This window comes from Podarcis raffonei, chromosome 4 (genome assembly GCF_027172205.1).
Source record: "Podarcis raffonei isolate rPodRaf1 chromosome 4, rPodRaf1.pri, whole genome shotgun sequence".
Classification (NCBI taxonomy): domain Eukaryota; kingdom Metazoa; phylum Chordata; class Lepidosauria; order Squamata; family Lacertidae; genus Podarcis; species Podarcis raffonei.
Genome location: NC_070605.1, coordinates 62677068 through 62691792, shown reverse-complemented (window position 1 = coordinate 62691792; position 14725 = coordinate 62677068). Strand labels below are relative to the sequence as shown.

The 14725-nt window shown below is 40.4% G+C and overlaps 1 protein-coding gene across 9 annotated transcripts in view; it reads left to right on the top strand.

Annotated features, from left to right (window-relative positions):
• Positions 1-242: 242 nt before the first annotated feature.
• The window catches only part of GK (glycerol kinase), a 75569-nt gene continuing 61086 nt past the window's right edge, over positions 243-14725 (top strand). For 3 of the 9 annotated variants that reach the window (XM_053386996.1, XM_053386997.1, XM_053386995.1), the window contains exons 1-8: positions 243-493; positions 6742-6815; positions 7713-7819; positions 8456-8533; positions 9727-9806; positions 10639-10776; positions 12331-12440; positions 13645-13711. In XM_053386996.1, coding sequence (XP_053242971.1) covers positions 416-493; positions 6742-6815; positions 7713-7819; positions 8456-8533; positions 9727-9806; positions 10639-10776; positions 12331-12440; positions 13645-13711 — 732 coding nt within the window. In that variant the 5' untranslated portion in view covers positions 243-415. Of the gene's footprint in view, positions 494-1289; positions 1394-6741; positions 6816-7712; positions 7820-8455; positions 8534-9726; positions 9807-10638; positions 10777-12330; positions 12441-13644; positions 13712-14725 lie in introns of all 9 variants that reach the window. The other 6 variants (XM_053387003.1, XM_053386999.1, XM_053387004.1 and 3 more) reach the window with 3 other exon arrangements.

Genomic DNA, 14725 nt, shown 5'->3' with positions numbered 1-14725 from the left:
GAGCGGCGGCCGCGGCCGCAACAGCAAGCAGCAGGCAGCGAGCCAGTGCAGCCCAAGGCCGAAGAGCCTCCAGTTCACGTCAGAGGCCCGGTGCACGTGACCGGCTAGCTCAGCGGCCCCCATTCCCGATGCATTGAGCCGCTTCCTGTGGGGAGGGGGGGAAATAAGCCCGCCCTGCCCTCCTCCTCCTCCCGGCTCGCTGATTGGCGGCTGAGCGGCAGCGCGTCGGGCCAGCGCCCCCTTCCCCGCCTCCAGCCTCTGATCCGGGAAGCCACGCGCCGCTCTCAAGAGCGGAGGGCGCCGGCTCGGGACTGTCAGTCTTCTGTCACTCTCGCTCCCGCCCGCCCTCGCCGTGGCGGGTGACAGGGTCGCCTAGGAGACGGGCCGGGGTCGCGCGCGCGGACGGAGCCTGCCCATGGCAGAGGCCTGGGGTGGGGCGATGGGCCCGCTGGTTGGGGCCATCGATCAAGGGACCAGCTCCACGCGCTTCCTGGTAAGCGCAAGCCGGCGAGCGGCCGCCTCCGGGGACGGAGGGGGATGATGAAGTGACAGGAGGAGGCGGCGGCGTGGTTGCCCTTGGTGGGAGCGTGGAGGACGGAGGCTGCTGAGAGGGGCTGGGCAGGTGCCAAGCGAGGTCTCCCCTTGCCCAGGCTCGCGGAGGGAGAATAGGGGAAAGTGCCCTTGGCCAGCTAAAAGCGCCTTAAAAGAGGATGCCCCCCACACTGGGGAAGCTTCATAGAGGGTTGCGTTTCGAGACCGGTACGAGCCCCAGGGCTTAAAAAGCAAACAAACCCATTATTTTGTTACGAATGAAACACATCAAAGAGCAAATGATTAATGCCTCTTCTACCTCTCTGTCTTTACATATAGGGCTGCTGATGTTGGCTTTGGTTTTTGTTTGTGTGTGCCCAGGGGTAAGGAGAAGGGGATATTGGCTTCTCCTGGAATAGAGAGCAGTCTGACATAGAGCCCTTTTCTCACTTTATCCCCTTAACTGTTCTGCCTTTTTCCTTGTCATGCTGGGCAGTATGAGAGACAGGGAGTTTCCACTCAGTCCTCTGATCTATGGTGTGATGGATGGAAGCAGGCGTGAGAGCTTTCTTTTACGCTGCTGGCGTTTCTTATCCTACAAGCCACAGTGCATCATCCATTTGCTGTCTACGCTAGATCACCTATAGTGTGTAAACTCATAGGTTGGTGGATGGAAAAGTTTATATAGGGAAGAAAAAAGGTGAATAGAATGTGGTAACAACTTCTAACACTGTTATTCCCATTTCTTGCATTATTAGTGTTGTACTAAAAAGTTTAGCTTGGATTCTGGGCAATTCCAGTGTGAATGAAGCCTCGGAAAACAGGTGCCACTGCTTCATCCAGAGATCAATATGCACTACAGGTAGTTGCATTTGTCAGAACTATGGTACCCTACCATGAACCTCAAAGCTGAGGACAGTGAAATAAAAAATGGCTGGCAGGCAAGAAATGTCATCTTATACTTCACTCATGCACAGTTTGTATCCTGCTTAATCCAGTTTTGCAACTGTGGTGCTGTACAAACTTGGGAATGTCCCTCTGAATTTGGAAACACAAGCATTTCTAAATATTGTTTTATATATAAGGTAAAATCTTGTTTGTGTTTTTCACGCAGACTGTACTTGTATAGAGCAGGCGATTTTGTATAATAAGGTTTTCACCAGATTTAAGGGTTAAATCATTGTTTTTAGTAATAATAATAATAATAATAATAATAATCTTGGTCTGAACGTTCTCCCTTGTTCTTTAAGCATTCTCTTCACCCAACTTTTTTCTTTTCTTTCTTTGCTTTTTAAACTGGGCAAACATTCATAGAGGATCTGGCTAAAGTCCAGGAATCTGTTTTAACAAATATTATGAAAACAAATAAGGTTGAAATAGATTTCAGGCACAGTTGAAGTCAAGAGTTTATTGCTGAAGTGGAATCACATCATAGATAAGGGGAATGTGTATCATACCATTAAAACAATTGTAGTGCATAAATGTACCAATAAAGTACTAATTCTGCAGCAAAGTTTTAAATTGCTTTGGTAGGATTTTCATGCATTCTGCTTACAGTTTGGCATGAAGTACAAGAATGCATTTGTCATTGTTTTATGTTCTTTTGAACATCATTTTGCTTGCCTGTATCAGAGTAACAGGCTGCCAGATTTGGTACTAACTTTGTGTGCATATACAGCACATGTTAAGAGCCCATTCTGGGACACCATTGAAACTGCAAATTTCTATGAATTGCATATAAAATTCCATGAACGTGTTTCCATAGACACTATGAAAACATATGCTGTATTCTGAGGGGTAAATGCAACCCTGCAATATCATATCAGGATTATACAAGTATGTGTTTGTCCTGAAACATCAAGCCAGCCATGGGTTTGATACTTGTTTTATGTTTTGTTTGTTTATTAATAAATTTACAACCTGCCTTTCAGGCTTTATTGCCCTTCTAAGGCAGTGTATAGAAAACTACAGAACATGATAGACAAAATCAGCACCGTCAAATTAAAATCCATATTATACCTCATTTACAGTGAGCAGTGATACTTCATCAGAACACAGCTATTAATAGAACACAGACTGAAATTAAATGACTTTAAGAATTCTGTTGAAAATAAACAATGATAGGGCCATAGTTATTTCCACGAGTGCGGAAAGAAAAGTGCTTGGTACCCAAGCTGACATCTCTTATTGATGGACCAGAGAGCAGTACCTCAGAAGCTGATCTTAAAGCTTGAGCAAGCTCATACAGCTGCAGGTGATCCTCCAGATATCTTAGTCCCAACCCATTTTGGGTTTTAAGGCTAAAATCAGTAGTTTAAATTGGGCTCAGAAGGAGATAGGCAGCTGAATGTTTGTTACCTTCTTGGCCATTAGACCCACTATTGGTCTTGTCCGGTCAATCTGCAAAAGTCTATATTTGCATGCAGGAAAAGTCCCTAACTCACAAAGGGTTTGAGATCCATTGCCTACCTTCACCTGGTTTAGCTGGCAAATCGAAGTCATTCCCAGGGTGTGACTGCTGTCACATGCTGACAGTTTCTAGCAGCTATAGGTGAGAGCTGAGTGCAGGATGGGGACAGAAGGTAGACAAACTACCCCAGAAGGAGCATGGCTTAATTTATCTATCCTTCTTCTGAACAAAATAAAGTATAGAAAAATATGTTTTTAAACTTCATCCATTGGTTTTATATTGGAATTGCGTCTTTATGTTTTTTATGTATACAACTCCTGTGTATATATTGTTATAAAACATCTTCCTGAAAAAAGAAGTAATGGTCTTGGTACAGTAACAGGTGCAGCACACGCTTCTCTTATATGAAAGAGTTAATACTGTAGAATGAGAGTAAAATAAGTTCAACGAACCCCAAGGCAATGATTAACAACTGTTTGAGTACTTTGGAAGCATCTCCCTCTTAGAAGCATTCCTAAACTTGCCTCTGTTGATCCTCACCTTTGAACTACATAGTTACATTAACTGAAAAGCAAATCAAAATTTAGAATAAAAGATTTGGTAGAGAATATTTAAATGAAACAGAAAATCTTTCACAAATAGTTCACACTTCCTTGAGACTATTTGCTAGATGACACAAAAGTACAGGATGTTTCTTTTAATGGGCCAACAGGAGTTGAATTTCAGGAAGAACTCCTTTAGTCTTTTGATAGCAGGAGCTGCCTGAGGCCCTCCTGTGCTATTCTCTGCATTTCAGAAGGAAGCATTATTGAGGTCAGTCCACTGAATAGAAAAGGTGGCTAACCTGTGACTCTTCAGATGTTCTTGGTCCAGCCAATGGCCATGGATGGTTGGGGCTGGAATCCAGCAACACATAGAGGACTATAGATTAGTCACCATTGCTGTATAGCAGAAGTTTTCAACCTTTTTGAGTCCATGGCTCCCTTAACCAACAACATTCTTTCTGTGGTACCCCTTTGGGGCTCAGGAGCCCAGTTATGTCACCCCTTTTTCAAACACCCTCCCTTGTGGAGGCCTCGTCTCCTCTCCCCTCTCTTTGGGAGTCCTCCAGGCAGCAGCTGCTACCATCCCTGGTCTCTGAGCTGCCTCCCAAAAGAGAGGTGCCTCTCAGAGGCAGCATTCACCTGCGGAGATTATAACCAGGGTTGCTGCAATAAACAGCTGTTCAAGGCTTCGGGAGGCAGAGATACAAAAGGGCATCAGAGGAGGGAGGGAAGGAAGGAAGAGTGACAGTGTTGTCCGTGGCACCCCTGACCATCATTCAAGGCACACCAGAGTGCCATAGCACACTGGTTGAAAACCACTGGTGTATAGAATTGCAGCCCTAGCTGCCCTAGCCCTGCAGTGATTCAGAGTTCACTAAAGATAATGGCCTGTTTTAAATGATCCACTTCCAGCACCATTCTTATTCAGAAGCTATATGTGTTTCACAAGCCATGGTGTCCTGATTTGATATGAAACAACCATACCAGCAATGGTTTACCAATTTCATTTATGAAAGAAGGACTGGTTTTGATCAGATGAATTAAGCATAGTTTCTAGCTGCAAATGTTTCCGATTGTGTTCTTTTTCCTTTAGGTGTCTCACCCTCCTCAATAAAGTTTGGAGGATTTTAAGTAGCTGCAGGGTTACAAACACTTCGGGTTACAGACTCCGCTAACCCGGAAATAGTACCTCGGGATAAGAACTTTGCCCCAGGATGAGAACAGAAATTGGGTGGCGGCAACAGCAGCAGCGGGAGGCCCTATTAGCTAAAGTGGTACCTCAAGTTAAGAATGGTTTCAGGTTAAGAACGGACCTCCGGAACGAATTAAGTTCGTAACAAGAGATACCACTGTATGTTTATCACAGAGAGCATTAGAAGTATTGGCAAACAATATTCCATGCTGTACTGTTTTCATCAGCAAGCAAATTTTGTCATACTGCTTTTAATATGTGGGGGAAACACAGTGTAATTTTCACTTGAAATTACTCAGTAGTTTCTGAGACAAGAAACATTTTGACATGTTTGTCTAGACAAATATTTTAAGTGGCAGCATTACATTTCTACTGTACCTCTACTCTTACTGTAATGGCCAGTGATTTTTATATAGCTATCATCACCTTTCTCTTATTATTTGTAATCAAATTATGATTACCATTTAATTTGTATTGAAAAAATTCTTATACCTGTAGTTAGAAATCAAAGAGATGTATGCGCTCACAGAGGTATGTGCATGTCCTAGATACCTCTATCAGATTTGGATTTTTATTGTGATTGATGTTACTCTTAATCAACTTCTTTACTCAGCTATCTGGGGTGGTATCTGGAGTGAGTTGAAAAGGATTAAGCACTTTTGCCCTCTTACAGTAAAGCAAATAAGGTTAGCCTGAATGGTTAGGACTACAGTAAACTGGGTTTCAGTTAACAATTCAGCAGAAGTTGCTGTTGGAGGCAGAGATCTCAAAGAGAAGCTGTTTTCAGGATAAAATTAACATCACAGATGTTAGACGGTAGACTTGTAATCTGGTGAACCGGGTTCGCGTCTCTGCTGTTGCTGTTGGCGGCAGAGATCTCAAAGAGAAGCTGTTTTCAGGATAAAATTAACATCACAGATGTTAGACGGTAGACTTGTAATCTGGTGAACCGGGTTCGCGTATCTGCTCCTCCACATGTAGCTGCTGGGTGACCTTGGGCTAGTCACACTTCTCTGAAGTCTCTCAGCCCCACTCGCCTCACAGAGTGTTTGTTGTGGGGGAGGAAGGGAAAGGAGAATGTTAGCCGCTTTGAGACTCCTTCGGGTAGCGATAAAGCAGGATATCAAATCCAAACTCCTCTTCTTATGTAAAAGCAGAAGATAAGGAACATAATTTCAGAATTGGCATGATCATGCAACCTTCTTGATGTTTTGATTTGATGTCTTTTGGATTTTCATAACACGTTAGAAACTGCATAGAAAGCATAATTATTTGGTCACTTGAGTGAGTTTGTGATTTATTTAGGTTAGTAGTTTATTTAGATGAATAAATATGTACTTTGGAAAAGAATAATCAATTATGTCTAACTGTTGGTTTTAACATTTTTATCTTCAATGTCACTTAACAGTATAAATATATAAATTATTTGGACTGATCTCTAAAATCTTAAAACAAATGGAGAATATTATATTGTGATAAAGGTCAGCACCACTATAGTAAATAGATAATTAGATTATATTCCTGTATATGTACCTTAGTGGTTTTTTTTAAAAAAGCAGTTTGACTCTTCACCCTGCTTTTTAATGGTGACTCAGACTTTTAGGGTGGTTTCCTTAATCTACCTATCTTTTTGTCAGTAATCCTTTCAAAGGGAGGCTCCAGAAACTGCTGCTCCCTTTGTCTCCATGGATGATTAACCTTTCCTATCATTGCAAAATTGAGCCATATGGTTGCAAAAGCCATAATATAACTCATGGTCCAGAAGTCTCTGCTTCCAACTTATTTTTTTTTTAATAAAAAAAACCCTTCAGGTTCCTGTAACATGTGGTTTAGTGGCCTCTTCTAGAGTTAAGCAAGTATTTCTTGCATCATTTTGCTCTTTGACAATTTTCTGTTATGTATAATATAGTCTTTGTTAAGGGAGTTAACTTCTGAATGCTACTGTCATCCCTGAAACATGTTTCCAAGTAACTGTTCAAGAGGCGGGTGCCAAGCTTCTTTGTCTGCCTCTCCCTCTAATTATGTTTTTACAAACTGGTTTGGTGTTCTTTTATGCATTACAGGTCTTTAATGCAAAAACAGCTGAGCTGTTGAGTTACCACCAAGTAGAAATCCAACAGAAATTCCCCAAAGAAGGGTAGAGTATTTTTTTTTCTTTGCATACTTGACCGCTTGTCATTCAGGCTGCAATCCTAACCATATCTACTTGGAAGTAAGTCCCATTGAATTCAATAGAGCTTTCTCCCAGGTAATTGGGGTTAAGACAGCAGCCATAGTGTGATATTGTTAAACTTTAAACTCTACATGAGCAGAAAGTCACTTCCACTCTTCACTTTGCTTTGCCCCTGTGAATTTATGCCCATTGCTCTCTCTGACTGCAGCCATCCACTCCATGCCTTTCAGAAGTACACTGGAGACCACAGGGGGCTGCAGTGAGGAGTAGGAGATGGGAAAGACCTGTTTCTTGGGTGGTGTTTCATTCACATGTCTATGGATCCAAGCCTACACATTCCTATTTAAGCCAGTGAAATGGTTTGTAGGCATATGAGGCAAAGTTTGGAAGACGGACGTCTTTGCGATAATGTAATATACCTTATTTTTCGCTCTATAAGACGCACCAGACCACAAGACGCACCTAGTTTTAGGAGGAGGAAAACAAGAAAAAATATGTTCTGAATCTCAGAAGCCAGAACAGCAAGAGGGATCGCTTCGCAGTGAAAGCAGCAATCCCTCTTGCTGTTCTGGCTTCTGGGATAGCTGTGCAGCCTGCATTCGCTCCATAAGACGCACACACATTTCCCCTTACTTTTTAGAAGGGAAAAAGTGAGTCTTATAGAGCAAAAAATACGGTACTTTTCGTTTTTTCTTTGTTACTGTATTTGTTTTTAATCAATAGTTAGCCTCAGTAGTGGAGGAAACAGATGAGATTCCATGATATTTGTGTACATAATGCCAGATGCAAAATAAAGATTTCTGATACTAATCTTGGTTTTCTCTATGCTTCTCTTCTCTATGCTTATCTTATCTGTTTAAGGTGGGTAGAACAAGATCCAAAGGAAATACTACAATCTGTCTATGAATGTGTTGAAAAAACATGTGAGAAACTGAAACAACTGAATGTGGACATTGCCAGTATAAAAGGTATCACCCACATTTTCATAAAAATAATCATTTTTTGAAGCAGTGGTCAGAAAGGGCACATTTATGAACTTTTCTTTAGGAATAAAACTGATATGTTAAACTGTTAAAGCCAATGCAAGATGTTTCTGGAGTGTAGCTTATTGGTGTGTTGTTATTTTGTCAGAGTTTCCTTTCATAAGATGGGATAAGTTGGAAATGAGGCAATAAATAGGTTGCGGTTTGTGCAATGCTGTTCTGGAAACCCAAGGGAAGTGTGTGGTCTCTTGCATAGGGATTTCAGCCATCCCTTCCAAAAGGCAGCCTGCCTTCTTTATTTCTCCCCCACCCCAGATTAAGGGATTGCCCAGTGTAGCATTTTATTTGGTGCAAAGGGCTGCTGCTGAAAGCAAGTTCTGGTAAATTCTCTTGCCCCTCTGCCAAATGTGTGCACAGGAACACTTTGTGAATGCGTAGGTTTCTCTGGATCCTAACCAGTATCTTTATTCTGTGAGTAAATTGTATTAAGGGGTGTGTGTGTGGAATTAACAGGGAAAGTGTTTATGCAATAGAAATTATGGAAAGTATTGAAATATTTCTAAAGGATGAAGTATGCCATGTCAAATCCAGCAAATGTTAAAATTTCATTCTGTTTTTAAGCTGTTGGGGTCTGCAATCAGAGAGAGACAACTGTGGTTTGGGACAAACGAACTGGAGAGCCTCTCTATAATGCTCTAGGTAAGTATTTTTTTTAATAGGGATGTAGTTTTCCACTTGACTATGTGCTAATCATTTTATTTATTTATAATGGAGTATAGTGAACTTCCTGGAGCTAGTTACAGAAAGGTAGCCGTGTTGGTCTGCCATACTCAAAACAAACAAACAAACAAATTTCTTTCCAGTAGCACCTTCCTGGAGCTAATTTATCTTGGAATCCAAGCCTATGAGTGAGTTGTATCCAACACGGCGCAAGCAGTAATCTACTTGCACAACAGGACTTCCCCTTCCTCTTCTCTCTCTGTACACCCATGAAATTTGCTCCAGAGGGTTCCCCAATTCTCTGTAGCAGGTTTTTAGAGTCCACATTGGGGTTTCAGGGGAGAGGTTGGAGGTTCTGTTTCGCAACTGGAAGTCTGTTGTTCCCAGTGAACAGCAGCATTGAACACAACCCTATGTCTTTTTCATCTCAGTATACATAGGGGGGGAGGCATCAGCTTTGGGTCTGAATGGCATTAGCCTTTTGTTAACTGTTATTCATTCATCTTATTGATCTAAATATTTCTAACAAATAGCCTGTTAAACAGTATGTGGTTCTTGTAGAATGTTGTATCATTGTGGTGCATATCACATGCTTTTAGTTGTATTAGCTCTATTATAAGAGGGAAACACATTTTAAATGTCTTACTCGATTTACGCTGATGCCAGCTTGTTAACCACTTCACAGTACCATGTTGCCTGCAACAAGCAAGAATTATCCCCAGGAAGGGATACTTTTATTATTTATTGTTCAAGTGGTCTGTGTGTGCCAGAACATTTAACACTTAATATGTGAGGACTTTTGCTCACGTATTTGCAAGCCTGAGTTAATTCAAATTATATTATAATTGTACTTTCATGAATCCTTTCAGATTTTTAAAAACCTTATAAGCTATGACAAGGGGGTCAAAACTCTGTTTATGTAGTAGTACTTACTCATCCACACTACTTGATGAAAGGGAGAGGATAACACAGTCCATAATGAAGCAACCCCCCCCCCCCGCAAATTTAAAAACATATTTCTGCTTCCATGGGGGAAATGCCAGAACACACAACCTCTGCTCGGTGTGTAGAAGTTATTTGGAGAATAACTTCTCTGTGGTGGTAGCCTGAATTACTGAAATTTTCAGTAATATAACCCTAATCAATCACTTATGTTTGTGTTTGTATTATAGTGTGGCTTGACCTAAGAACCCAGTCTACTGTTGAGCGACTGCTTAAAAAAATTCCAGGGCACAATAAATCCTTTTTTAAGGTAAAATCTCTTGCTTTAACAATATATATTTTAACAATATAGGGAAGTGAGAAGTTGATGTGAGATTTTAACACATTGTACTTGTTTTGTAGTGAATACAGTTTAGGTTATGAACTGAAGGGCAGTACAGTATACAAATGTAATACAGTAAATAAGAATAAGAATAATTTTCCTTGAGAATACTGAGAAAGGAGAGCAGAAAGCATGTTTTTAAAAGTTGAAGGAAGTATATGTGTTATCACTTGCAAGGGGTTAAATTATTCCTCCTATGTGTGAAGCTGGGAACAAGTGGGGTAGCAAGCATTCCTTATTTACTAAGAATTTGAAACTACCTAAATTTTCATAGAAATAGATTATGATGCAAGAGGTTATTTAACGACTTCACTGTCAATTCATCTATTCCAAGCTACACAGAAATTGCCCCTCAGCGTTAGCATATTTCCTAGACATTGCCAAAATAAAATTATTTAGGAACATATGAGTAAAACAGCCTCTTAACCTATTTGCTTTGAAAGCTTCCACTATATAATGCAGGAGTTCTTTCTTTCTGATTGCCTCCATCATTATTTGCTTTCCAAACACAGACAGATAACCTGTATAAAACATGACCTTTAGAATATGTTTCTGTCTGTTTTGCTACGTGGCAAGTCTTCAAACTACCTATTCTCTTGATCTTTGATCATGTTGGATTTTGGTACACGTAGGGTTTACAATACTAGAGAGTGACTGATGCTAATGACCCTTTTATTGTGCTTCTGCTACAGATGAACCTTTTGTCATTTTTACTGCTGGTGTTTCTCCTTTATGTTCTGAAACTCTTTCATTTTTGCAGAATAAGACAGGCCTCCCACTTAGCACATACTTCAGTGCTGTGAAACTTTGCTGGCTTTTGGACAATGTGAAGGAGGTCAGGCAAGCGGTTCAGGAGAGGCGAGCTCTGTTTGGTACCATTGACACATGGCTAATATGGGTATGTCTCAATAGGCTATATAGCAATCAACTTCTTTTGCTTTACACTTTCTCAATTTTACTCAAAGAACATTCAACGTTTTCTAAACAGGAAATCAGTTTGCACTGCCACCTCATCAGAATCATACATGTGCCTATATATTATGCCTCCGACATTATTTGCAGCAGAATGTAATACACCTGAATAAAATGGGCACACATCAGTTATGGTCAACAACTTTTAAGTACTCACCTTCCCCTTGCTTGTCTCATGAAGTATCATGGCGCTAATGTTTTATTTTGTGAACTGCCCTGAGATCTTTTGGTGAAGGGCGGTATATAAATTGAATAAAAATAAATATAAATAGTGTGTGTCAGATACGAATAATCCAAGGGATCATGGCTGCTACCCTTCCATGCATTCCACACACCTAGCAGACGCATGTCTGACGTAAGGATACTAAAGTATTTACGGTTCCTGCACCTAAAAGGGAACTTTGGCCAGTTAGGCTTCTTGATCATGTGAATCATACCCTTTCACATTAATGCTGAATTTGTAGCCATGCCAGGGAATGAGGAATGGACAGTGGGTGTGATCCTGCTTCTCTCTCATGCATTCATTGAACACATGGAGAGTGAACATGTGCATAAACCTCTAAGATCTTGCATAAGAGTAAAATTCCAGTACATGTCCTAGAAACAGGAGTATTCAAAAGCACTGCAGCTATTAAAAATGGGAGTTCTAATGACTGCCTTCATTGTGTCCCAGAGAAAAGGGGTAGCTGTGTTATCTACATCGTTTTCCTTAAAATAATATTGAAGGGCTTTCAAAACATTTTCTCTGGATAGAGAGTTTGTAAGTAAAGCTGGTTGGAAAGACCAAGTTGGTGAACTATTTTTTCCCCTCCCAGATGGAGAGTAACTTCAGACAGGGTATAGTCAGTGATTTTTATATTTCCAGTATTAGTAGATGTGACTGGTGGGATCAATCAAATGCAATTTGGCCTAGACTGTGATGTATAGCAGTTAGAACTAAATGCAAAACTGAAACCGTTGGGGTTTTGTTCACTCCAAATGTCATATATGCCCCCTTTCTGTGATGTTTTCAATAAAGTGTATGAGTCCTTGATCTTTTTGCTCTTGCCTTTGAAGAAAGATTTGCCTTTGAGCAACCTGTGAGCAGGTTTGCCGTATTATTCTTGCATATATATACTACATTAAGATAACTGTTCCTATTAAAGCTGAATACTGGGGCCCTTAAACGATCATGACATCCTCAGAAACAGCCTTGGTGTCTACCAGTACTCCCTGCCACTCCCTATTTTATTTTAGTTTAATGAGGGTTTTTTGGGGGGAGGGTAAGCATCACCAGTTTTTGTTCTATAGTGATTATAACTGTTTCTTATATTTCTGAATATGCCCTGTGAGCAGGAAAAGATTGGGGATCCTTGACCAAATTCTTTAAATATAGTAAGAGTGAACAGTTGTCTACCAGATTTCCAACTTCCATTTCTACGGAAGCAGTGATGAGCTTCTAGTTTTACTGATCTGTCTTTGCTTTTTTTTTTAATTTAAGAGTTTGACAGGTGGAAAAAATGGAGGTGTTCATTGCACTGATGTAACCAATGCCAGCAGAACAATGCTGTTCAACATTCATTCGTTAGAATGGGATACTGAACTCTGCAAGTAAGTAACTTGTCTGTCCATCTTCTTCAGTGCCTAGATTTGCTTTGACCATCTTCAAAAAGCCATACTGACGTACAGGTTTCTAAGCAGGTTTACTTGAAAATAAATTCTATTAGCTGAGTGGCACTTGGTCCTACTAGTTGTTTTTCCAGGGTCACACGTGAAAAACTTCTAAATGGTCTGTGTTCTGAAACTAAAGAACAAGTTGTTGCTTAATAGCAACGAGTTTATCTGATTCCGGCTTTGTAATAGGGATCCATGTGGAGCTGTATGTGTTTGAAAGATTAGTACACAATAGATTCTGCAGCCATTATTGCTTATGGTAAAGGTTCAAATCCAGCTTGTCAAATGGTAGGTGGTCACAAGATGCATCACAATTCTGTGCAGAAATCATTCTGTAGCTGTAAAATATTGGGCATAAAATCTCATCTGAATTAACCACTAGACTCTAAACTGGTAGGCCTCAAAATGTTATTGGATTACGTCTACCATCATCCCTGGCCATTGACCATGGTGGTTGGGGCTGATGGAAGTTGGAGTCCAACACTATTTTCAGGGCCACAGGTTCCTCTCCACTTAGTAAAATTGCTGTTCACTTCTTCCTCAAATTATACAAGACTCACTTTTAAAAATTCATTTCGCACTGTGTTTAACACACTTTAATCAAATTTAATTTGGGAGTGTGGAATTTCAATTGGTTAGGTACAACCAAACATGCATTCATGGATTTTCTGTGATAACCTGATGGGAGCAGTTCATTCTGCTTGCTGCTTGTAAACTCTTCTTGAGGCACCTGTAGCAATGGGGAAGCTGATCATTGGAGCTTGGAGAGATGCACACATGAGCTCAGGTCAAATCAAGCTCCAGAATAAGTAAAGAAGAGTTATGCATGAAGTATTTACATCTACACATCGTGAGGGCTTGCAAACCTTTGCAACAATTTTTAAACAAATGATAACTTTATTAGCTAAGGAGAGACTCAAGCGGGACCTCCGTTGGCCACACAAAGGTTTAGTTTGGGAACAGTGGTAAACCAGATTCCAGTTTTAACCAATCAGAAGAAGCATTTAAGTGGATATTTCTTGTTTTGAGGCAAACATTAAGGGCCCCATATATTCTCCATCCACCCCCAGTTCAACTTTTTAATTAACAACCATGAATAATTTTGTATTAACTTTTGGAAAATTTTGTGTTTCCTTCCCAGATTTTTTGGAATTCCTATGGAAATACTTCCCAAAGTGCGGAGTTCCTCAGAGATCTATGGATTGATGGTATATATACAACTTTTCCTTAAATTCTTTTAGTTAATAACATATGCGTGAATTGTGCCAGCTTAATCTTGATCGAATAAGCTGGATAACTCAGTTCTGTGAAAAAGTTATTTTTGTAAAATAGGAGAAGGAATAGATTTTAAATTGGACTGTTAACTATCCTTCTTGAGAAAAGTTACATTTAGAAGATATAAGTTACTGTACAATTTTGTTTATATCTCCCAATATTTTATATCTTATGAAATTATTGTTTTTTACTGAAAACTACATATGGAATTTTTGAACTGGCATAGAAATATGTATCGGTGCTCTTCCTTAACTAAGGCTGCAATCCTAACCTACGTTAACTAGAAATAAGCCCCACTAAATTCAGTAGGACTTACTTCTGAGAAGACATGGTTAGGGCTGGGCTGTAAGTTGGGCAGAGTCCTGCAGAATTTGTGCATGTGGGTGGCTATTTTGAAAGCTATAAAAGAGGTGTGTGTCAGATTTTTGAGGGCTGAGTGTACATTTAAAACAGCTGAAGGACAGCAGGTTGTAGAAGGCTGTTGTAGACACTTCCACTAGGATCTAAGGTCAACTTCTCTAATGTTACAGTTGCACCGAAGGAGTTGATATTCTACAAACTTAAATGTTGGTGCAGAAAGCTGCTGTCTGAAATATCTTTACTATGTTCCTAGTTAGTGACTCATTGTGAGCATTGGAAGAGTCTTGAGGAGATGTAAGAACCCTTTCCCCGCAAAGACACACCCCTTCTCACCCTAGGAAGCCACTGGCAATCAGTGCACAGGCTGAATTCCTGCTATGTATGCTGATGTTGGGCCTTGATGTGGGGCGGAGACTGGTGGGGGCTGAAGCACCATACATGTCTGGGCTGTGGGAAATAGCTCAGTGGTGATTCAGCATGTCTGGTCCACTATAGAACACTCTGGATATGTTTTCCATCTGAAGATCAGCTACCGTAATGTTGGTTTGAAAGTTCTGTACAATTATGAACTGGAAATGGTCTAAACT